Raw genomic sequence first — 26,208 nt, 5'->3', positions numbered from 1 at the left:
TGACCCTCCCGGAGCTTGGATAGGAGTAGGTCTGAGGCGGCCAGAAGATGCAGAGCGTAGGGGTCTTGAGGGTGTGTAGTTGGAGACCATTGACCGGAGGTACGCGGGAGCGGTTCCCTTTGCCGCACGGTATGCTAGGTCGAGGGCCTTGAAGCGGATTCGTGCAGCAATGGGGAGCCAGTGCAGGTCCCTAAGAAGTGGGGTGACATGGGCCGACTTCGGTAGATTTGAGATCAGGCGGGCCACTGCATTCTGAATGAGTTGAAGAGGCTTAGTGGCAGTGGCCGGGAGGCCAGCGAGCAGTGCGTTGCAGTAGTCGAGGCGGGTGATGACACACACACACACATAGGGCACACGTTGATATATCTGTGAAAAAAGCTCTGATTACCCTAAGACTGGTAAAATAGATTCCTTACCTCAGATCAGATGTTATCCAAAAAGATTATTCCAATTCCTGATCGCCATTCCAAATATCGATCGTGTTTATTGATTCAGCGTTGGGTACTGTAAATATATATTCCACACGTTTTCCGGGCCGGCGATCAACTTGGGTCTCTTCAGTTGGCTGTATTTTCCCAATTAAGCTCAGAGAGAGTCTGCAACACTAGCGTGAGGCTCGATTGATGAAATATGAATTAAAATCGCTAATTAAAAAAGATACGACAAACAAACGCTATATGTCGTTGGCGGCACTCAACTGGCGGCATGAACTAACGACAAATCGCGTCCCTGGCACTCAAAGTGTTAAGGCAGAGAGGTCCGGTACTGGACCGCAAATGACATTGGGCCATAAATCCATCTCTACAGAATGTATGAATTAATGTTGCATTTTCTTTTCAAATGTAGCCAAGAGTAAAGATCCTAACCCTGTCAAAACAGCAGTCAAAGTGTATATTTTCAGCATTACGTTTGTTTACCAATGATTGTAACTGTTATTAGTGAAATATATGATTATAGAAATCTCAGGTCATTGAGTCGGAAACCGGCGCATATTGACGGGAGGAAGTGGCGCAGCCAAAAGTGAGTGTAGTCTTTTGAAGAAAGAGACCCAGGGCTTTTGATGGACTTTCGAATTTCTAAAAACTACCCTACCCAGCTCACCCCAGCCCCTGTCAATCATCTGACTTCTGGATACGCTTTTTTATTTTTCGGGATTATCTCCCACAAACCTGAACGTTATTGCCATAATACAAAACACAGTTTGTTTCTCTACCTTTCTGTGAACGTCTAGCAAAAAACGGCGTTGCAATCTTATGAAACATTTTCGAGAAATTTACATTATAAAAAAGTAACTGTACTTGTGAATCATGCCTGGTGATACTAATTCCAGATTGAATTCTTCCATTGGAAAGGGGAGATTTGGCCCGATCCATAGATGTGCGACTTGGTCATAATAAGGTAATTTATAGGCCTGATATTCTATAATCATATTTCAAATTGCATGTGTCCGGATGGCAGAATTCAGCACTGTATCTACAAAACCTTCTGTTTAATCATCTTCCTTAATTTGCTTAGATTTTTCAGGTCTGGTCAATTTTAGCATGGTGTTATTCACAGTCAAAGATAAAAAAAATATATATATATAATTGAATTGATATTCTCCTTTGGTTCATTACAATTTACTCAAGCCTAGTAACAGACACAATATTTCTGACATTGGGAATACGTTCCCTGAGATCCATAGATGTCCCTAGAATCAGATACCAAGAACATGCTAAATGCAATGAACCATTTAAATGAACCTGTAAATGTTTATTCTATGTCTTATGCAATGAATGACAAAGAAATATTCTACTTCCTTTTTATTTAATTTTTTTTAATGGAGGGAGGAGACGCACATTGGTGGGCAAAGAGCCGTGCGTTGGCCACCCCTAAATGCTATGTTATGTAACCGGTCACACTAAATTAATCTTGCCTGCCTTCAATGTACAACTCCGATGTGGTGGTCCCCCTTTTTCTTTATTTTTTTCTTTAAATGTTACACTGTGAATTTTATGAAATTGTGATTTGTAATTGTCTTACCGGTAATTACGTCTTGGTCTCTCTTGTAAAAGAGGTTTCTAACTTCAATGAGACTAACCTGGTTAAATAAAGTACAAATAAAAATAAAATAAAAACAATAGCATATAATTCTCTGGTGTTTGATGGTTGACAGCTGACGTTCATGGGGCTCAACGACCTGGAGAGCGAGGAGGAGTTTGGTGACAACCGGGTCCTGGAGGGCTGGCAGCGATTAGGCGAGAGAGCTGCCATGTGTTTCAGAACCGCCCCCACCTTCCACTACATGTGAGTAGAGCCATAGACATAATATAAAGGCTAGACTCTGAGGACTCGCCTGCGCTGCTGGCCAATCGAGACCGATGTGGCCACACGGTGGCCATCTTGCCACAGGCAGCATGCCCCCACATAACATGAATGTCTATGGTGGTGCATGTAGTACTATAACCATAGCTTGCTACATTTTCAACCGATTTTCAAACGGTTTGGTTTGTTATAAACGTCAGATGTAGTTATCATACTGCATACTTATAATTGACTTTTTATATGAGAATAATTTCAACATATCCAAGCATCCTGAATCATATTAGCCACGTTAATAACGTTTGTAATAAACCAAACCGTTTGTAAATCGGTTGACGATTGAGCAAGCTATGGTTATTTCAATGGTACATGCACCATAGACATTCATGTTATGAGTGGGCGTGTTGCCTGTGACAAGATGGCCGCCGGTGAACCACGCTGGAGACTCCGCCTCGCACCATCCAGTTATATATATCTATGAGTAGAGCCGCCCCCTGCTTCCACTACACACACCATTTACAACACGAGTACATTTACACACCATTTACAACACAAGTACATTTACACACCATTTACAACACAAGTACATTTACACACCATTTACAACACAAGTACATTTACACACCATTTACAACACAAGTACATTTACACACCATTTACAACACAAGTACATTTACACACCATTTACAACACAAGTACATTTACACACCGTAATTGTAATTGAAACTTGATTAATTGCCTAGCCCTAATATATATATATATTTTTGTATACCTTCATATTGCGTATACCTCTCCCAGCCCTATATTAAATATTAGTTTTAAATGCTTATCTCTGTGTGAAGCCTGCAGACACAATGGAGTTCATTGTGGTTTAATGGAAGATTAAAATGCATTAGTGTTGACTGCACTAGAGACCAAAATGGTGCATATTGCCTGGCTGGTACCATCATCCAAAACTACATAATGATACATGATAAAAGAAGTTGATCAGAAGTCCAGTCGATGGCTTCCTCTGTCACGCAGTTAGCCAAGCAGCACCTGCTCCACACACACACCCTTCTGAGCTGAGGCTGTTTCCCCCGAAGCCTGTTTTTGGGATTTGAACTTCGTCAGGGTTTTTCGAACGAACGTTCGAACCTTCATTTTTTATTTAAATAAGAAAAAAAAATAAAAGATTAATAATTATTTTTTTAATATATAAATATCAAACTAAATCCTCAATTTGAATACAGTGATTAATCTGATTAAATTAGTCTTTAAAATGTATTAACACTATCAGTGCCGACCTTGTTTACCTTTTTACCCCGTTGAATGCCATCATCCACTTCAATGTTAGCGTTAAAAACGCATAATATATGTTTTAAATTATGGCTATGTGTCTAATCTGCCCGTCGCTTATCAATGACTTGTTTGCAGTCAACATTGTCGAAACGGATTGTTTTTTAATCAGTTCATATCCTTTTTATAGCATTTCGAAAAGCCATCGTTCTCTAGAAATTTTTCTGAAAATTTCAATATTCCCCCATAAACGGCATTTATTGGAATATTCTCGAATACACTAGACACGTTGTCTTTGTCTGCCTATTTATGAATCGTTTTCAAATAAACGCTCGATTATCGACAGTATATGTTTATGCACGCTATAGGCGGGCTGAGAAATCTATTCTCTCGTTTCCTCAAGATCACACACACACACACACACACACACACACACACACACACACACACACACACACACACACGGCACCTGCTGATATCTCAGTGAATACAGCTCTGATTACCCCAAGACTGGTAACATAGACTCCTTACCTTAGATCAGATGTTCTCCAAAAAGATTATTCCAATTCCTGATCGCCATTCCAAATATCGATCGTGTTTATTGATTGATTATTGGCTGCTGTAAATATATATTCCAGGCTGCTTTCCGTCTCACGATCAGATCCCTCATCATCAGATCCATCGCCAGCATAATGGAGCCAGTTGGCTCCACCTCTACAGATCCCACAGGGATCTCCCAGTATAATCGACTGACCTGCAGTTACACAGGGATAGACGATAGGGGGCGGTTTTTTTCCCATCTGAGCTCCTAGAGGGTCTGCTGTACCAACGGCAGACTCGGTTGATGAAATATGAATTCAGATCGCTAATAAAAAAATCAAACCACAAATCGCGTCGTCGGCACTAAGACGACAATTCTCGTCGTCTGCATTCAAAGTGTTAAATCAACTTTCTAGCCCCAGACCAGCCCAGGGAGCCCAACTAAATCAACTTTCTAGCCCCAGACCCAGCCCAGGGAGAAGCCCCAGCCCAGGGAGAAGCCCCAGCCCAACTAAATCAACTTTCTAGCCCCAGACCCAGCCCAGGGAGAAGCCCCAGCCCAACTAAATCAACTTTCTAGCCCCAGACCCAGCCCAGGGAGAAGCCCCAGCCCAACTAAATCAACTTTCTAGCCCCAGACCCAGCCCAGGGAGAAGCCCCAGCCCAACTAAATCAACTTTCTAGCCCCAGACCCAGCCCAGGGAGAAGCCCCAGCCCAACTAAATCAACTTTCTAGCCCCAGACCCAGCCCAGGGAGAAGCCCCAGCCCAACTAAATCAACTTTCTAGCCCCAGACCCAGCCCAGGGAGAAGCCCCAGCCCAGGGAGAAGCCCCAGCCCAACTAAATCAACTTTCTAATGAATATAACTCATCAGTTTATTTTAATACTATAATATTAGTGTAGCCTAATCTTTATCTGCAACTGTGAAGAAAAACCCCATTGGTTTAAACAGAATGAATAGAAAAGAAAAGAAATATGTATTTTTTTGTATAAATTTTTTTTTTTCGAATGTTGATTTAGAATTTACATTTATCGAATGCCAACGTAACAAATGATCGTTCGTATGTTTGGGCTCAGCCCTATTCTGAGCACAGATAAGCACACATGTACATCATGTGCAGGAGGAAGAACTCCAGGATCACGATACTCCCGCTCATGGTTTGAACACGGAGCCGTGTGTCTGAAGCACCACGTGGAGCATCGAAGACGAGGTGAAGCCTGCAGAGTGGAGTGTCTGAAGCACCACGTGGAGCATCGGAGACCAGGTGAAGCCTGTAGAGTGGAGTGTCTGAAGCACCACGTGGAGCATCGAAGACAAGGTGAAGCCTGTAGAGTGGAGTGTCTGAAGCACCACGTGGAGCATCGCAGACCAGGTGAAGCCTGTAGAGCCGTGTGTCTGAAGCACCACGTGGAGCATCGCAGACCAGGTGAAGCCTGGAGAGTGGAGTGTCTGAAGCACCACGTGGAGCATCGAAGACCAGGTGAAGCCTGTAGAGTGGAGTGTCTGAAGCACCACGTGGAGCATCGCAGACCAGGTGAAGCCTGTAGAGTGGAGTGTCTGAAGCACCACGTGGAGCATCGAAGACCAGGTGAAGCCTGTAGAGCCGTGTGTCTGAAGCACCACGTGGAGCATCGAAGACCAGGTGAAGCCTGCAGAGTGGAGTGTCGAAGACGAGGTGAAGCCTGTAGAGCCGTGTGTCTGAAGCACCACGTGGAGCATCGAAGACCAGGTGAAGCCTGTAGAGTGGAGTGTCGAAGACGAGGTGAAGCCTGTAGAGCCGTGTGTCTGAAGCACCACGTGGAGCATCGCAGACCAGGTGAAGCCTGTAGAGCCGTGTGTCTGAAGCACCACGTGGAGCATCGAAGACCAGGTGAAGCCTGTAGAGTGGAGTGTCTGAAGCACCACGTGGAGCATCGAAGACCAGGTGAAGCCTGCAGAGTGGAGTGTCTGAAGCACCACGTGGAGCATCGAAGACCAGGTGAAGCCTGTAGAGTGGAGTGTCTGAAGCACCACGTGGAGCATCGCAGACCAGGTGAAGCCTGCAGAGTGGAGTGTCTGAAGCACCACGTGGAGCATCGAAGACGAGGTGGAGTGTCTGAAGCCCCACGTGGAGCATCGAAGACCAGGTGAAGCCTGTAGAGTGGAGTGTCTGAAGCACCACGTGGAGCATCGAAGACGAGGTGAAGTCTGCAGAGTGGAGTGTCTGAAGCACCACGTGGAGCATCGAAGACCAGGTGAAGCCTGTAGAGTGGAGTGTCTGAAGCACCACGTGGAGCATCGAAGACGAGGTGGAGTGTCTGAAGCCCCACGTGGAGCATCGAAGACGAGGTGGAGTGTCTGAAGCACCATGTGGAGCATCGAAGACGAGGTGGAGTGTCTGAAGCCCCACGTGGAGCATCGAAGACGAGGTGAAGCCTGCAGAGTGGAGTGTCTGAAGCACCACGTGGAGCATCGAAGACGAGGTGAAGTCTGCAGAGTGGAGTGTCTGAAGCACCACGTGGAGCATCGAAGACCAGGTGAAGCCTGTAGAGTGGAGTGTCTGAAGCACCACGTGGAGCATCGAAGACCAGGTGAAGCCTGTAGAGTGGAGTGTCTGAAGCACCACGTGGAGCATCGAAGACCAGGTGAAGCCTGCAGAGTGGAGTGTCTGAAGCACCACGTGGAGCATCGAAGACCAGGTGAAGCCTGTAGAGTGGAGTGTCTGAAGCACCACGTGGAGCATCGAAGACCAGGTGAAGCCTGTAGAGTGGAGTGTCTGAAGCACCACGTGGAGCATCGAAGACCAGGTGAAGCCTGTAGAGTAGAGTGTCTGAAGCACCACGTGGAGCATCGAAGACGAGGTGAAGCCTGTAGAGTGGAGTGTCTGAAGCACCACGTGGAGCATCGAAGACCAGGTGAAGCCTGCAGAGTGGAGTGTCTGAAGCACCACGTGGAGCATCGAAGACCAGGTGAAGCCTGTAGAGCCGTGTGTCTGAAGCACCACGTGGAGCATCGAAGACGAGGTGAAGCCTGTAGAGTGGAGTGTCTGAAGCACCACGTGGAGCACGAGGTGAAGCCTGGAGAGGAGTGTCTGAAGCACCACGTGGAGCATCGAAGACGAGGTGAAGCCTGCAGAGTGGAGTGTCTGAAGCACCACGTGGAGCATCGGAGACCAGGTGAAGCCTGTAGAGTGGAGTGTCTGAAGCCCCACGTGGAGCATCGAAGACCAGGTGAAGCCTGTAGAGTGGAGTGTCTGAAGCACCACGTGGAGCATCGAAGACTAGGTGAAGCCTGCAGAGTGGAGTGTCTGAAGCACCACGTGGAGCATCGAAGACGAGGTGGAGTGTCTGAAGCACCACGTGGAGCATCGAAGACCAGGTGAAGCCTGCAGAGTGGAGTGTCTGAAGCACCACGTGGAGCATCGAAGACCAGGTGAAGCCTGTAGAGTGGAGTGTCTGAAGCACCACGTGGAGCATCGAAGACCAGGTGAAGCCTGTAGAGTGGAGTGTCTGAAGCACCACGTGGAGCATCGAAGACCAGGTGAAGCCTGTAGAGTGGAGTGTCTGAAGTACCACGTGGAGCATCGAAGACGAGGTGAAGCCTGGAGAGTGGAGTGTCTGAAGCACCACGTGGAGCATCGAAGACCAGGTGAAGCCTGGAGAGTGGAGTGTCTGAAGCACCACGTGGAGCATCGAAGACCAGGTGAAGCCTGTAGAGTGGAGTGTCTGAAGCACCACGTGGAGCATCGAAGACCAGGTGAAGCCTGTAGAGTGGAGTGTCTGAAGCACCACGTGGAGCATCGAAGACGAGGTGGAGTGTCTGAAGCACCACGTGGAGCATCGAAGACGAGGTGGAGTGTCTGAAGCACCACGTGGAGCATCGAAGACGAGGTGGAGTGTCTGAAGCACCACGTGGAGCATCGAAGACCAGGTGAAGCCTGTAGAGTGGAGTGTCTGAAGCACCACGTGGAGCATCGAAGACCAGGTGAAGCCTGCAGAGTGGAGTGTCTGAAGCACCACGTGGAGCATCGAAGACCAGGTGAAGCCTGTAGAGTGGAGTGCCTGAAGCACCACGTGGAGCATCGAAGACTAGGTGAAGCCTGCAGAGTGGAGTGTCTGAAGCACCACGTGGAGCATCGAAGACGAGGTGGAGTGTCTGAAGCACCACGTAGAGCATCGAAGACCAGGTGAAGCCTGCAGAGTGGAGTGTCTGAAGCACCACGTGGAGCATCGAAGACGAGGTGGAGTGTCTGAAGCACCACGTGGAGCATCGAAGACCAGGTGAAGCCTGCAGAGTGGAGTGCTGGACTGACTTTTCCCTCATGCAATAACATCTGTCCACAGGTTCAATGAACTTAAAAATAAAAATCTAAAAAAAATCTGAGGACTTTTCAGGAGGGAGGAGAATAGGGGCCATGCTGTCGGGAATTATTGTGAAAGCATATTTGCTAAAGGTTGTAAATGAAAAAAGCTAAGTATATGGTGAGGTGATTGACCCCTTGTTTTTACTTACTAACCTAAGAGACTGTCATGTAGTATAACATGATAAATCATAACATGATAAATACAATGTTGTGCTTTTCTAAATACATCTTCTTTTGCCCTGTAATTTCATTTCATTTAATTTCAAACCTTTATTTAAACTAGAAAGCCAACTGAGGTTTCCCTCGTTTACATGCAGGTCGAGTGTACATACAGAGATAAAAAAGGCATATAAAATCGCACAGTGTATAAAATCAAAATGTTTACAAAAAAACAATAAGACAACAAGGTGAGACAAAAGTAAGGATAACAAATCAATTAAAACACGTACAACTTGATTGACAAAGGTTGAATCAAGGTTTTATACTCTGCAACAGAGGAGATAATCTCAAGCTTTAAGGACCGTTGGAGTTCATTCCATGAGCTAGAGGGGAGCATCATAGCAAAATGTGGATTTACCCTGTTCAGAGCAAACTCGGGGGACATTTAAGGACAAAAGCTAAGGTAATGGTTAAGCCATATTATGTAAAACACTGAGGTAAAAGAGGACTTCAGTCCTCAGGACCACTTGACTTGCTACTCAATGCATTATGCAACACTGGCACATGAAAAAGAATGGTGTCATTTGAATTCCAGAGGGGTTGCATAATATCCGATGCAAAGCATGAATGCTAATGTGGTCTAATGACTTTGCTATTTGGAGTGTGGTAGCGTATTGCGTGCTGCGGCTAAGTCTCAAGCCTCGTTTGAGATATCGCTTGCTCTTAAAGCTTGCAGAGGAGTTGCTAATTTCTTCACTCAAGTATTTCTGAAAGTGAGAAATCCTGCTTCTCAAGGACAAAAATAGGTCTGCGGCTTTTCCTGAGATGCAGTGTTTATTAAAGGCGCCTTACATCAGCTGACGCCTATGAAGACACCTTGGATTGTCCTCCAGCTTCAGTCCTTGTTCTGTTGTGCTGATGACGTGGATTGAAGGTGTCGTCAGGATAATCTATATATCATGGGCTAATGAGAAATTGCTAATGAGTCGTCTCCTCCAAGCTAATCCACACTCCCCCCACTAACGCCCCCCGGCTTCTGGGTAAATATGACTGGGTGTGGGATTAATTACTTCCCATGTTAATCGCCTGTTTGTGTATTCCAAAGACTCTGATGAGTAAATAATATAGACCGAGGGCTGGTGTGTTGGTGTTAATTAATGAATGATTAGTGATTCATACATGGGGTAACTTCATGCAGGCCCTTGCTAAACAAAAGGTGGGTGTTTGGGGGGAAATACTCATTTGGAAATCCTACATGCAATGCATCTGTATCTTGTTATTGTAACCTGCTACAATGTTTTCTTTCGCATTGTCCCTGTCTGACAAATAAACAAATGAATAAATAGATAATAGGTAAGTGCAAAGACAGAGGTCACTATATAAACGTAAGTAAAAAAAAATAAAATAAAAAAAATATATAGTTTGTATATATAAAGAAAATAATCTTAAACAAACCTTACATTTATATATATGAATTGTTGTGAAGGGCCAGATTAAACCGAATATATATATTTATTTATATATATATATTTAATTGTATTTGTATATTCTCTAATATTCCCTGATATCCCTTGTATATTCCTTGTACAATATGCATTGAATATCCATTCTAGCCTACTGAACATCCCATAATAGTCTCCATTCTACTATTGGTCGAGACCTTGGTGCCAGGCTGCCATACCCCTCAGACCCAGTTCAAACGTACCGCTCCACATGTACGAACAAGTCCTAGTTCCGCGTAGGAATCTGACTACCGCACCACTAATGGGACTATTTGTTCATAGTGCGTATATATACTGCGCTACTAAAGTAGGACTTCCTTTTCAGTCCAGTTTCTTACCCTCCAATAGAGTCACAGACGTAAAGCCTCCCCGCGACGCCACGTGTGGGAGTAAGGCCAAGTTCGCCTACCATCGGTATTGAGACATCGTGTATATTAATATTTGAATAGTCATATTTGGCACTATATCGTCGAGTTGGACGTAGTCTATTAAGCTAATAATAGTCTGTTAATATATAGTGCTTCGTGCGGTGAGAATACTACCGTAGTCAGTACCCCATCGTTTCGGGCAGAGAACTGGCTGCTTATCCAGGGTGGTTGACCCCACGTGAAGCTGCACCCGAGGAGCCCCAGAGCCGACGAGCGAGTGGACCTGTATACCGGATTATTCTACCGACGACAGCCCGCCTTCCCAGGCACGGATTATGCTTTGTATACATTGATTATTCCATGGATAAAGACCCCCGACACTGCCGTGTGTTGGAACCCCCCCCCTGGAGAGGACGCAAGGTGAGGAGACGCTCTGCAAGACGAGGTCGCTTCACGTCTCTCCTCCGTGGACCGGATGACGCCGGCCCACAAAGAGTCCACCTGCTTTCATCTGTGGTCCAAGGATCGCCGGCGCATTGAACGGCACTACAGTGGGTTCACCTGGGATACCCTTGGCCGGATGAGGCAGCCGGATTCTACCCCCCCCCCCCCTCCTACTCCTGTCGGCTTACAAGCGACCGGATTAACCCCCCCTAGTGTATCCAGTATATAATCATTAAAGTATCATTGCTGTTATTCCTTAAACTATTCCAGGTCGTATATGTACCACCTGCGCCTTCAGAGATTGGACATTCTCTATTGATATACCGACGAATACTCTTGCCATAAAAGTGCATACTAATTTCCATTCATAAATGTGATTGATTTGATTAAGTGCTTGCTCTACACACCATCGCTGTGTAGAAATAAAGACCTATTTCTAATTCGTACATTTGTGTTGGATCCGTTTCATCTACGTGACAGTGTTCATCATAATATATTTATGCCGTGTACTGGGTGGCCGAATATTAAGTACAAAGGTAGTGGTAGTAAGTATCATATCTAGTAATACAGTCAGGGAATTGTACCCCTCAGTTACAATTGGTCCTTCGAGCCGGAGGGTAATTAGTGTAATATTAATATAGTGTTATTAATATTGAAATGGCCTATGATGAACACTCCACGAAACGATCCTCCTAACCAACGCCCGCAGCGCGAACGACGGCTCCCTCAATACTTAGAGGCTTACGCTGTCAGTCAACAACCTAGTCTTCTACTAACAGTAAACGCGGTAAAACTAGAAAGTAAAAGTATGTCTAACCCCAACGCCCAGACTACCCCGACCATAGAGGCCCCTACGGGCTCTAATGTAACTGACCAAGTTCACGGTGGGGACCAGTGGGAACCAGACATGACTTCACACCCCGCCAGTACTGAAGAAGTAGTCCCCGATGAGTCCCGGGAGGAATACAACGCTACCGAGAGAGAACTCGGCACGGAAGAAGACGGGGAGAGCACCGTGGAGATAGAGCTCCAAGGCTCTGCAAGGAGTACCCCGAGGGAAGGCTCCCCTATACAACCGCCTTCTCCCAGCGAGGCAGAGAGGACCCTACAGCAGGCCTTCCTCATCAGCCTGAACGCCGCTGCTGAACGCGACCGACTGCAGATCCAGCAGCGGAGCGAAGAAGAGCATATACGTCTAGAACTAAGACGCATTCAGAGAGAAGAGAATGTGGCCCGAGACCGAGCAGACAGCCAGCGAGCAGCTGCTGGTGCTCTACGGGATGCAGAGCGCGACAGACAGCAAGCGCAACTAATAGAACAGCTGATCAGACGGACAACACCCTCTCCCTCCGCCAGAGGCTCCAGGAACTCGTCTAGACACACCTCCAGGGCGGCATCCCCTAGCCGAGTAAACAACCCTGAACTTGACCAACAGACGAGGTCTATACCCCCCACAGACCACCTCCCCCCACCGGTCCAAGCGAGACCTAGCAACCGGGAAGGAGCAGCATATCCTGTGGAGAGGCTAAACCAGAGACTACAAGCACTGGATGACCTAACTGAAGACGAAGAGGAAGAGGAGGAGAACCACGCCCGACGACAGCACAGTACTCTACCGGACCAGGAGGTCCGGTACAGCCCAGGCTATACTCCCGCGGAGCTGCGCTACAGACCCCCGACTCTATACACGGGTGAGCACGACGCACGACCCGCACCGAGGAACAGCACCTGGACAAGCGGGCCATGGTACACTGCCGGTACCAGCCCATACCAAGGAGCGGGAGGAGACTCGCCTAGGAGGCCTCTCCCCCAACGCTCGCCGATGTATCCACAGTCAGCGTCATACATTGGCACGCCTATGGTACCCGACTTCACCCAAGAGAACCGGGCCCAGTATACAGAACTCCGCATGTGTCTGGAGACCATGTTGGTGGATGTATTGGATGAACGCCACAAATACGCCATCCTACTGAAGCACTTAAAGGTACCCCGCGCACATAATATAGCGCTCGCCTACGCGACTTCCACCACCCCATACACAGCAGCGCTGGTAGCATTGGACCAGAGGTATGGGCGCATATGGGATTACGTGATCCAGGAGATCCGACACATCGACCGCTTACCCCCAGCAATAGACAATCGAGCACTGGACGACCTGTCCATCAGAGTGCAGTCCCTGGTAGGGATGTTGGGAGCGCAGAGAGAGAAGGGGAGGCATGAACTTTACGCCAACTCAAATGTGGAAAGGATCTTGGAGAAGCTGCCGCCCGCTCGACAGGAGCGTTTTAGGCGACAGAGGGACCACCGAGACCCGAATGGCCCCGAACCGAACCTCCTCGATCTAGCAGACTTCCTAGCGAGAGAAGTCAGCAGCCTACGGCTAGATACATTCGGATGGAGCACCCCTGGCTCCAGAGAAGGAACCAGACGACTAAATGATGGAAGAAGATCGGTGACTGTGATGCACCAATCGGAGTCAGTACCGAGCAGCAGGAGCCACAGTACCCCCTCCAGAACGGAGAAGTGGAAGATAGTGTGCCCCTACTGTGAGAAAGAACACTGGCTAGCGCAATGTGACTCCTTCCCCAAGCTGAACGCGGAGGAAGCAAGTCAATGGATAAAGTCCAACAAGCGCTGTTTTCGCTGTGCGCGCTCACACATGGCAGCCGAATGCCGCTTAAAGAAAAGGTGCACCAAGTGCGATGGAGCCCATCTGGACATACTTCACGACAGTAACAGACGGCGCCCTTCACCCGCACCATCCAGCAGCAAAGCAAGCGTCATGTACATCGATCCCGCCAGCAGCAGTGGAGCCCGAGTACTCCTAAAAGTAGTGCGTGTGACACTAAGCTACCAGAATAAAGTCCTGGACACTTACGGCGTCCTCGATGACGGGTCAGAGAAGACCCTTCTGCTCGCCTCCGCTGCGGCCCAGCTAGGGCTGCGGGGAAGCGAAACCCAAATGACAATTCGGACAATAAGACGAGATTTGAAGACGATAAAGGGCGAGAATGTCTCATTCTCTATCGCAGCAAGCGGCCAGCCTGAGCGACGGTACCAGATTACAGACGCTTTCACCAGCCAAGAAATAGGGCTGTCGCGGTACACATACCCCGTCGCCAAGCTGATGGAGAAATATGCACATCTGCGCAAGTTACCGATCCCGCTCATAGACAATGCTATGCCGACCCTGTTGATAGGCTCCGACCATGCAGACCTCATTGTCCCGATAGACCGGGTTCATACCGGACCCCGAGGCTGTCCTGCAGCAGTCGAGACCCGTTTGGGATGGACTCTCCAAGGCCCGCTCGCCAAATCTCTCAACCGAAGTACAGCCACTAGATGTCCCCACTCCCGAGTCACAGAGGGAGAAACCGCACTCCTGCAACACGTAGAGCGGCTATGGACCTTGGAACAAATGCCCTTTAAGAACGGAAAGAAAGACATTCGCTCTAAAGATGACATTTACGCCATTCACCTCCTCGAGACAGGGACCAAGAGAGTCCCGGTCAACGGCGTGTTGAGATACGCCACGCCACTCCTGCGGCGAGAAGGAATGCCTACTTTCCACGCCAAGACAGACGCCACAGAACGGTACCTGCTGAACACGGAGCGGCGCTTAGCCAAGAACCCCGCCCAAGAGAGTGTATACCGCGCTGAGATTGAGAAGCTCATCACAGCGGGACACGTCACAAAGATGGACATTAAAGAGGCTGACCAGACCACTGAATCGTGGTACGTGCCTCACCACAAGGTCCATCACAACGGTAAAGACCGCATAGTATTTAACTGCAGCTACCAGATCGGATCCCAAAATCTGAATAAAGAGTTACTGCCCGATCCCACACTCGGCCCCTCCCTACTCGGCGTTCTACTCCGCTTCCGCCAGGAAAAGGTGGCCATCAGCGGGGACATTAACCCTTAGAAGTCTAACCTAAATAGCTCCTCCTCCTGAGAATTTCCCCCTTTTTTTTTGTTACATAATATAAAATTACAGATTCATACCTTCAAAATAAGCCATCAATTGTCAAATTTGAGACGATAGTTTTCAATCAATGTCCTATCAAACATTCTGGTAAAATCCTAACACCTTTTCAGTATAGGACTTTGAACTAGATCCAAGTTCATTCAGCTATCTGATGAGAGAACTACACTCCCAGAATTCAATGTGATCATTGTCACTAGAACCATTTCACACCTGGAGCAAAGGCCCAGTCATTCCTTTGTTATTCCAGTGAATGGACCCAGCAGGAGGCCTAGCCTAGCGACAAGCGGCCACTACATAGTTGGGTATTGAAAAAATGCTCATATCCAAAAGTAGTAGATAGATATAGGTCATACATGTAGGTATGCACTTGTCCTAATATACTAACCTACACTGTAGCACTCAACACTTTGATGAACATTGTTACTCAGCTGATAGAGGTGTGCCCTTCCTCAATAAAGCCAGAGAGAGAGAGAGAGAGAGAGAGAGAGAGATAGAGAGAGAGAGATGTATCATGTAAAACCCAGATTCGGATCAAACAAGGGACTAAACACGTTTCGCAATTATGCCACATCAATGTGGAACGCCCTGCCTAAAGCTGTAAAGGAATGTGAATCACTACCCACCTTCAAAAACACTCTCAAAAAACACCTACGTGAGACTGCAATTCGAAACTGGCCCCTACAAATGTCCTAACCTAGTTGTACAGTAAATGACCAAGTAAGGCTTTGTCAATATTCAAATGTACAGTGTAAAATGTGTGTGTGTCCCCTTCCCAACCCCCCCCCCCCCCCCACCTCCAATGTACAGCCCTCACCCAACCCACCCAACCCCACCCCACCCAACCAACCTCCTCCAATGTACAGTTTCTATGCCAAATGTATATACACTCCTTTTCTGGACACTTTTGTATCACAAACAGTACTGTATTTGCAAATCTGATATGTCATAAATGTATAGATGTAGCAGTACTGTCTATCTGTATGTCATGTATGTCATATATGTTATGATGAATTGAAAATGGGGGACCCTGATGTAAACAAGTCGAAAGTCTTTCTCTGGTCTGCATCCCCTTAACAATTGTATGTATTGAGCTGTACTGTACTGTACCCATTCTGCAATCTGTTAATAAACTTTTCAATCAATCAATCAATCAATCAATGGTATTTACAGTACTGTACCATATCACATACCATATCACCTTTTGCAGCATACCATGATTACTTATATTGAGATGTTTCAGTACAGTGGATGGTACAGTATATACAGTAAAGTACAGTATATATAGTACTGTAAGAAAAAGAAGCAAACCAATAACAATTTGTGGTTGTATTTCTCTAGAATGAGAGAGAGAGAGAGAGAGAGAAAGAAAGAAAGAAAGAAAGAAAGAAAGAAAGAAAGAAAGAAAGAAAGAAAGAAAGAAAGAAAGAAAGAAAGAAAGAAAGAAAGAAAGAAAGAAAGAAAGAAAGAAAGAAAGAAAGAAAGAAAGAAAGAAAGAAAGAAAGAAAGAATTATTATTGCAGCGATTTTCACTGTTGACTTTTATTTTACTGGCCATCTTTGAACATGCCATATTTTTCTACTAACTGCCTGCTGGCAAAACTATGCTACTCGCTACAGTACCTGCAGATTAGACTACCTGTATATGCGCTGTCAACTCTCGCTCTGACTCCAACCCGTTGAAAGAGACAACGCGCATTTCGTGAAGACCCGCCCTACTCTGCCTCTGATTCGCAGACTGTGGGTGGGGGGGCGGGATTCTGACGGGACTCTGAATATGATTGGACCAAAGCAGTAGACAGACACAGGCAGTTGGAGCAGTGCAGGCGGACAGACAGGAGCTTGCACTGCAGAGGAGATAGCGGAGAATTTCGAGGATACCTGCTATACGCACTGATGACAGGATATATTCCCTTCCACTTGGTATCACTCTCGAATCACGTTTCAACCACTAACGTTGCTGCCATGAGCCTTCGCTATGGTAGCCTACAAGTGATAAAATAAATAAAACGCCCAACTCGCTGTACAAGAAATTCCTTCTGTGTGTGTGTGTGTGTGTGCTCTACTGGGCGCACCTTTCTACTCTAGAAAACTGCGAGATAACTCATCATAACTCGTACACACAAGCACTCTGTCTCTACTCATACAGTAGTTGATGTTTTAGCGCGACGTGGGTATATACACGGGCGAGGATGAAAAGCATGTTAGACTACTTTTTATTCATAAGTTAACGTTCCGTCGGGTCCGCGTGTATTCTCGAGAATGATAATAATAATAATGCAGGACCTCTTCAGATTATATTATCAACGACAGACAGTGAGAAACACAACCCCCCCCCCTCTCGCGCTGAAGAATATGCATATTAGATCACTCAGTGATTAACACCTATGCGCTGTGTGTGTGTGCGCGCGTGCATGTACGTGACGCGTTGTAGTTTCGGGGGAATACAGGGATATTTAGAACTATACAATTGAGCAAGAATTAAACATATTTACAAGTCGTATTATGTTTAGCAAGTAAGGATACATATAGATTACACTATTATGCACTCGAAATTGTCTTTGTGCTATTTTTACAGATTTTTGAAAAACGGGACTTCCTGAGCATTTGTGAGAGATTCTAATTCTTTTGTTCTCCGCCCACGGGAGCAATAGGCCCCGTTGACTTCTAAGGGTTAAAGGAATGTTCCTGCAGGTGAGATTAGTAGAGGCGGACAAGCCCCTGTTACGGTTCCTATGGAGAGAGAAGCCAGGAGATGAGCACCCAGCCATCTACCAATGGGAAGTCCTCCCCTTCGGAACGACGTGCAGCCCCTGCTGTGCTACATTTGCACTACAGAAACATGTAGCAGAGGACCCAGCAGCGGACGAAGAGGTCCGACACAGCGTAAAGAACAGCTTCTACGTAGACAACTGTCTACAAAGCCTTTCAACCCAGGAAGAAGCCGAGGCTCTCCTGATTAAACTCCGCGCCTCATTGATCAAAGGCGGCTTTGATCTCAGGCAGTGGGCCAGCAGCGATCCGCAAGTACTGCGCAGCCTCTCCTCAGAGGACAAGGCAGCCAGCAGCGAGACCTGGATGGCTACAATCCCGGGAGAAGCCCAGGAGATGACCCTGGGATTGGTGTGGCGATTCAAAACAGATTCGCTTCACTACAGACACAAGCCCCTGACTACGGAGCAGGGAAGGCCGGCGGCGGCGCCGACCACCAGACGGAGTGTGTACACAACACTCGCCCGACAATATGACCCGCTAGGATGTATTCTACCGTACACCACCAGGGCAAAAATGATTGTACGAGCATTGTGGGACAAGGACCAGGGCTGGGACGACCCCATTCCCGCACACCTTGCATCCACCTGGAGAGAGTGGGAGATGGAGCTCCACTCACTCCCAGGCGTTAATATGCGCCGAAGCTACTTCCCACCCACGGTGAGGCCAGGGACATGTAAAATGGACTTACACGTCTTCAGTGACGCCTCAGAGGTCGCATACGGATCAGTAGCCTACTTGCGGGCCCAAGAGAAGGGGGGAGAGATCTACACAGCATTTGTCCTCGCCCGCTCGAGAATAGCCCCACGCAAGCAACAATCTATCCCACGTCTAGAGCTCTGCACAGCCCTAGCCGGAGCGCACCTAGCCACGCTCATCCAACGTGAGCTCACCATACCGGTGTCTAGAACAATCCTGTGGTCAGATTCCACGACGGTACTCGCCTGGATCAAATCGGACTCATGCAAGTACAAAGTCTTCGTGGGAGTCAGAGTCACCGAGATTCAAGACTTAACCGAAGAGTTAACCGGAGAAACAGAGTGGCGCTACGTTGATACAAAACAGAACCCAGCTGACGTCATCACCCGGGGGATGCCCCTGGATGACCTCACCCGTCGCAATGTCTACAGTGACGGCCCCGCATTCCTAAGACTCCCGGAAGGACAGTGGCCCATGCCTATCCCGAGGGAAGCAAGTCCAGAGGAGGTGGAAAATAAGAAGTCTGTGTTCTGTGGATTGAGCACCGTAGCCTCCACCGACCCTAACATAGACGATTGCACGTCCATAGAGAGTGCACAACAAAGAACATTCCTGCGGTACCACCCGGAGTGCAAGTCCCCCGCTGATATGTCAGCAGCTAACTACGAGGAAGCAGAATTGCTTCTACTGCAGCGAGCCCAGAGAGACTCGTTCCCCGATGAATTGGCCTGTCTACAGGGAGGAAAGCCCGTCCCATCCGACAGCAGATTAATTCATCTGGCCCCCGAGAGCGACGCTCATACCCTCATCAGAGTGGGTGGTCGCCTACGCAGAGCCCCCAATCTACCGGATGACATTAAATACCCGATCGTATTGAACAGCCGACACAAGGTCACAGAGCTGATTATAAAGAAATACGATGAGGATGTACATCACGCAGGAGCAGAAAGAGTCCTCACGGAGATTGAGGGAGTACTTAACTCGAAGCCCCTCGGATATATCTCCAGTGATGTGGCGGATATCGACCCAGTTACCCCCAACACACTCCTGATGGGGCGGCTAGATCCTGCATTACCCCAGACAATGTACCGGCCTGAAGAAGCGAACGGCCGACGAATGTGGAGGTACAGCCAAGTATTAGCCGACAAGTTTTGGAGCAGTTTCCTACTGCACTACCTACCGTCTCTACAGACCCGCCAGAAGTGGGTAAAGGAGAGAGACAATTTGACAGAAGGAACAGTCGTCATGATTATTGATCAATCACTGCCCAGAGCTATGTGGCCGGCCGGCCGCGTAAGCAAAGTGATCACCGGTGCCGACGGCAAGGTCCGAGCAGCTGAAGTGCTCGTCCAGGGTCGCACTTACACCCGTCCCGTGGCGAGGCTCATAGAACTGCCTCGACTCCCAGACACAATCGATGATGACCATGACCCTATAACCCTATGACTTTGTGAAGTTGACTGACCCCTACAGCAAACCCTTATGTGTAAATAGACAACGCGATTAATCTGTCTCTGTTTAACTGATTAGGTCTGGGACCAATCAGGGGGTGGCTGTTGTGAAGGGCCAGATTAAACCGAATATATATATTTATTTATATATATATATTTAATTGTATTTGTATATTCTCTAATATTCCCTGATATCCCTTGTATATTCCTTGTACAATATGCATTGAATATCCATTCTAGCCTACTGAACATCCCATAATAGTCTCCATTCTACTATTGGTCGAGACCTTGGTGCCAGGCTGCCATACCCCTCAGACCCAGTTCAAACGTACCGCTCCACATGTACGAACAAGTCCTAGTTCCGCGTAGGAATCTGACTACCGCACCACTAATGGGACTATTTGTTCATAGTGCGTATATATACTGCGCTACTAAAGTAGGACTTCCTTTTCAGTCCAGTTTCTTACCCTCCAATAGAGTCACAGACGTAAAGCCTCCCCGCGACGCCACGTGTGGGAGTAAGGCCAAGTTCGCCTACCATCGGTATTGAGACATCGTGTATATTAATATTTGAATAGTCATATTTGGCACTATATCGTCGAGTTGGACGTAGTCTATTAAGCTAATAATAGTCTGTTAATATATAGTGCTTCGTGCGGTGAGAATACTACCGTAGTCAGTACCCCATCGTTTCGGGCAGAGAACTGGCTGCTTATCCAGGGTGGTTGACCCCACGTGAAGCTGCACCCGAGGAGCCCCAGAGCCGACGAGCGAGTGGACCTGTATACCGGATTATTCTACCGACGACAGCCCGCCTTCCCAGGCACGGATTATGCTTTGTATACATTGATTATTCCATGGATAAAGACCCCCGACACTGCCGTGTGTTGGAACCCCCCCCCTGGAGAGGACGCAAGGTGAGGAGACGCTCTGCAAGACGAGGTCGCTTCACGTCTCTCCTCCGTGGACCGGATGACGCCGGCCCACAAAGAGTCCACCTGCTTTCATCTGTGGTCCAAGGATCGCCGGCGCATTGAACGGCACTACAGTGGGTTCACCTGGGATACCCTTGGCCGGATGAGGCAGCCGGATTCTACCCCCCCCCCCCTCCTACTCCTGTCGGCTTACAAGCGACCGGATTAACCCCCCCTAGTGTATCCAGTATATAATCATTAAAGTATCATTGCTGTTATTCCTTAAACTATTCCAGGTCGTATATGTACCACCTGCGCCTTCAGAGATTGGACATTCTCTATTGATATACCGACGAATACTCTTGCCATAAAAGTGCATACTAATTTCCATTCATAAATGTGATTGATTTGATTAAGTGCTTGCTCTACACACCATCGCTGTGTAGAAATAAAGACCTATTTCTAATTCGTACATTTGTGTTGGATCCGTTTCATCTACGTGACAGTGTTCATCATAATATATTTATGCCGTGTACTGGGTGGCCGAATATTAAGTACAAAGGTAGTGGTAGTAAGTATCATATCTAGTAATACAGTCAGGGAATTGTACCCCTCAGTTACATGAATATATACATATATTATAATATATTTTTGCAACGCGTTCGTTTGTTCGTTCCTGCTCCAGTCAACCAGAGGTGTGAAAACTCTTGCTGGTGAATAAACTCCTGCAGCAGGGAAAAGATAGCTGCTTGTGTTGATGGGAGTTGCAGACGCTTCTTTGGAAAAGACCCACACTGACAACTGCTCAGAGGAGGAGGGAGAGGAGAGGAGAGGAGGAGGAGGAGGAGGAGGAGGGAGAGGAGAGGAGGAGGAGGAGGAGGGAGAGGAGAGGAGGAGGGAGAGGAGAGGAGGAGGGAGAACACAGACTCCTCCTTTAAGGAAAGGTAGAAGCACTTAGTGGAACACTGCCCTGGAAAGAAAAAGGGATTTTAAAATAGGGATCCGTGATTCTAGCACGGCTCCCTGCTGGTTGTGTTGCATTAGGAATGTATTCACTGTGAAATGTATTGTCTTTGATACAAGGTCTGACATGACGCAACAATGTCTGTTTACATTTGCACTGTTGGTAAGCACTGGAGTGACCTGTATTCTGAGCCAGCGTGGCCTATGAAGGTTCTGAAGAGCGTATTTTACAAACTATAAGTCAAACTAATCAAGATTCGAACATACTATGTGAATATACCTATAATTAGATGGTCAAATAAATACCACATGGCTTTAATTCAAATGACTTCAGTATAGTTGTTGAATGCACTCAAATAAAAGTACACATTCAGCGGGCGATGTGTTGGAGCCTGGCGGCCATGCGAGTGAACGCCCCACACAAGTCCATCTCCGCAGCCCAGAGGTGTGAGACCCATCTGAGCAAGACGCTGCACCAGAGGATTGGCTTGACGGAAGGAACCGGTGTGCGCTGAACCCCTGTCAAATACGGGTCTGTATTTCCTCGCTAGGAAGCGCTCCCTGTTCATTAAATAACCACTTCCCCGTGGTCCACTGCGAATGCTTTGATTGCTTCTTCTTAGAGACGGCTGGGCTCAAAGTTGGAAAAGCTTTGCATTTCCTTTGTAATTCCTTCAATGTAATCTGTAAGTGGCTTTGGTAAACGGCGTCGGCCGTCGGCTAAATGTAATGTAATCCTGTATCTGGTTGGTTTTGTTGTTGATCAGGATGGGCTCCTTCCTGGCCGAGCCCCCCCCTCCAAAGCAGCGTGCGGAGCGAAAGGAAAGAAGGGCACCGACCAAGGAGGCCAAGCGGGTCATGCCCACCCAGGTAGGAGTCTAGTAGTCCCAGTCACATCTCCCAGAGGAAAGTAGTTAGAACAGACCTGTTCAAGTTTCGTAGGGTCTTTTATATTGATTTCAGTGAACTTGGCGTAGAAAAATAGTTCCTAAAGATGTATCGTTCCTATGGAATTTCAAATGGAGTAGGCTATCGACCAGCTTGGCAACGCAAACGAATGACGTATTATTCTAATTTATACAACAGGTAGGTCCGACCACCTATTTACCAAGGTGGAACATGTATGACCTGTTTTAATGTATGACCTAGGACCATTATTTTTATTATTATTATACAAATCAAGCGAGAATGTATCCATTTATTTTTTTCGTCTACTTTTTCTCCCATTTTCAATTTTTTCTCCCATCCCAATTTCGTATCGTCCAATTCTACCCTCCCCTGTCTCGAACGCTGTTAGGCCATGCCTCCCACAAGCCGGCTGCAATGTGGACGAAGCCTTGCATCACGTGTCCCCTTGCATCACGTGTTCTTTTCACCTGAACAGCGCAATCTCTCTCCTGCGTGGGAGGGACACGCCGCCCCCGCTGCTTCCTGATTCTGCTGCGCAGGCGCACCAACCGACCTGTAGGAGTCGCTGTCCACAACGTCCGATCCCCACCCACCAGCTTCCCACCCCTAACACTTGCCAATTGCGTTAGTATGAACGACCAGCCAAGCTGGTAGCAATGCCGAGAGCTGGGCTCGAACTCAGCATCTCCTGCATTAGTGGCGAGCGCCTTGCCCACTGCGCCACTTAGCCGCCCAGAATGTACCCATTTAGATTCCAAATATCTAGTCAGTTCGTTCAAATAACGCTTGTTTGGAAATTTGCTCCCAACGTTTTCGGAGATTGGGCGGCTGCGACAGGACTTTGGTTGGCGCATGCCCAGTTTAATAATGTGAGGTTTGTTTACATAAGTGTCCTCCATTTTCAACTCATCAAGAATTAATTACTAAAGTTAACTATCGTAATCGATCGTCCCGCTATATTCCTTTATCCGTAATTGATCAGTCTCCCCAGTTAGTAGCTAGATTAATATATTTAGTGGAAGTGTCAATAATCAAATAATCTGGACAAAACCATCGCTTTTATCCGTCTGATTCAGATGACTAACAGACATGTTTAACCGCTCTTGGTCCATATATGGGCATAATGCATGCCGTGACGCGGGTCTCCTCCTGGGACCAGACCGTCTCATTTAACAAGAAGCTTGTTTGAGATTCAAATAGCTCCTACAGGTACGTTAAATCAAATGTAACGTTGTCCTCGCAGTAGGACCGTCAGGTCGACAGTTTCCTTTTTCTACAACATTCTAAAGCCAGCGCAGTGGTATATTCATGGTGATTTAACCGTGAGTGTATCATGAATATACTCACGGTTTAGAACACTCTCGACCAATCACAATGCGTGATCGGACCTACCTGTTGTAGGGGTGTCCCAGACTAAGGATTTGTATAGTCGATTTGTAGTCGCCAAAATTAGCCAATAGTCGACTATAAAAAAATTAAATAAAAAATAAAAAAAGTTATATATATTTTTTTGTCTGAAGGAGTCTACTGAAGGCTTCTTGTCCTCTGTGGAAGCATGCAATTGGTCCACTGATGGATACATGTTGATATTTGTCTAGTCTAGTGTGTTCATTAGACGGGTGAAATCCTCTTTCAGTGCCTCTGTGCCTGTTTTCTTAGGAAGTTAGCCTCTGGTATGCGTGCCATTAGCGTTAGCCACGCTTCTAGGCCTCTTTGCTTTTGGAAAGAATGATAAAAAAAAGTATATATTTTTTTTAATTTCTTTTTTTTTTGCATTCGACTAATAGTAGTCAGCCCTAACCTGTTGTATAAACTAACTTATTATACTGTGGATTTCTAATTAATTAATTAGAAAAAAAATCACGATCTCGATTCATAGACCTATGCGATCTAATTTCTAAATGATGACGATTTTTTAATAGATTTTTTTTTACTTTATAAAAAAAAATCCTTTTTTAAATGATGACGAAAAATGAGAATCGTGATCTCAATTCTTAGAGAGAAATCGTGATTCACATTTTTAGCAAGAATCGTGCTGCAGCCGTAGTACACAGAGTGCTGCAGTCTTCTGAATGTTTTGTGTTTTCAGTTGAAGAAGATGGAGGAGTCCCACCAGGAGGCCACGGAGAAGGAGGTGGAGCGGATCCTGGCATACCTGAGGGGGTACCATGCAGAGGATCGTGAGTCTGACCTCTACAGAGTGGATTAGAGTCTAAAGTCTACAGAGTGGATCAGAGTCTAAAGTCTACAGAGTGGATCAGAGTCTAAAGTCTACAGAGTGGATTAGAGTCTAAAGTCTAAAGTGTGGATCAGAGTCTAAAGTCTACAGAGTGGATCAGAGTCTAACGTCTACAGAGTGGATCAGAGTCAAGTCTACAGAGTGGATCAGAATCTAAAGTCTACAGAGTGGCTCAGAGTCTAAAGTCTACAGAGTGGATCAGAGTCTAAAGTCTACAGAGTGGATCAGAGTCTAAAGTCTACAGAGTGGATCAGAGTCTAAAGTCTACAGTCTACAGAGAGGATCAGAGTCTAAAGTCTACAGAGTGGATCAGAGTCTAAAGTCTACAGAGTGGATCAGAGTCTAAAGTCTACAGAGTGGATCAGAGTCTAAAGTCTACAGAGTGGATCAGAGTCTAAAGTCTACAGAGTGGCTCAGAGTCTAAAGTCTACAGTGTGGATCAGAGTCTAAAGTCTACAGAGTGGATCAGAGTCTAAAGTCTACAGTGTGGATCAGAGTTTAAAGTCTACAGAGTGGATCGGAGTCTAAAGTCTACAGAGTGGATCAGAGTCTAAAGTCTACAGAGTGGATCAGAGTCTAAAGTCTACAGAGTGGATCAGAGTCTAAAGTCTACAGAGTGGATCAGAGTCTAAAGTCTACAGTGTGGATCAGAGTCTAAAGTGTGGATCAGAGTCTAACGTCTAAAGTGTGGATCAGTCTAAAGTCTACAGAGTGGATCAGAGTCTAAAGTCTACAGAGTGGATCAGAGTCTAAAGTCTACAGAGTGGATCAGAGTCTAAAGTCTACAGAGTGGATCAGAGTCTAAAGTCTACAGAGTGGATCAGAGTCTAAAGTCTACAGAGTGGATCAGAGTCTACAGAGTGGATCAGAGTCTAAAGTCTACAGAGTGGATCGGAGTCTAAAGTCTACAGAGTGGATCAGAGTCTAAAGTCTAAAGAGTGGATCAGAGTCTAAAGTCTACAGAGTGGATCAGAGTCTAAAGTCTACAGAGTGGATCAGAGTCTAAAGTGTGGATCAGAGTCTAAAGTCTACAGAGTGGCTCAGAGTTTAAAGTCTACAGAGTGGATCAGAGTCTAAAGTCTACAGAGTGGATCAGAGTCTAAAGTCTAAAGTGTGGCTCAGAGTTTAAAGTCTACAGAGTGGATCAGAGTCTAAAGTCTAAAGTGTGGATCAGAGTCTAAACTCTACAGTGGATCAAGTTTCTCAAGTTTCTTTAATAGTTGTCATACAGAAGTACAGAATACTTTTATACAAAATGCTTCTTACTGTTACGCTCCAGAGACTGTGCTAGACAAGATAAGTATGAAATAAAATAGTATAGCATGTAAAAATAGAAGTAA

The 26,208-nt window shown here is 46.7% G+C and overlaps 1 protein-coding gene across 1 annotated transcript in view; it reads left to right on the top strand.

The window, feature by feature from the left end:
• Positions 1 to 26,208, top strand: part of LOC311228754 (non-structural maintenance of chromosomes element 4 homolog A-like) — a 141,318-nt gene that overhangs the window by 95,317 nt on the left and 19,793 nt on the right. Inside the window, exons 6-8 of the mRNA XM_084314696.1 lie at positions 2,156 to 2,286; positions 22,488 to 22,590; positions 24,719 to 24,809. Of these exons, the coding sequence (XP_084170822.1) occupies positions 2,156 to 2,286; positions 22,488 to 22,590; positions 24,719 to 24,809 (325 nt within the window). The remainder of the gene's footprint in view (positions 1 to 2,155; positions 2,287 to 22,487; positions 22,591 to 24,718; positions 24,810 to 26,208) is intronic.

The sequence above is a fragment of the Notolepis coatsorum genome, assembly GCF_963971535.1.
Source record: "Notolepis coatsorum genome assembly, chromosome: 5".
In the NCBI taxonomy this organism is placed as follows: Eukaryota; Metazoa; Chordata; class Actinopteri; order Aulopiformes; family Paralepididae; genus Notolepis; species Notolepis coatsorum.
Note: the sequence above shows the minus strand (reverse complement) of the source record. Positions and strands in the feature narration are given on the sequence as shown.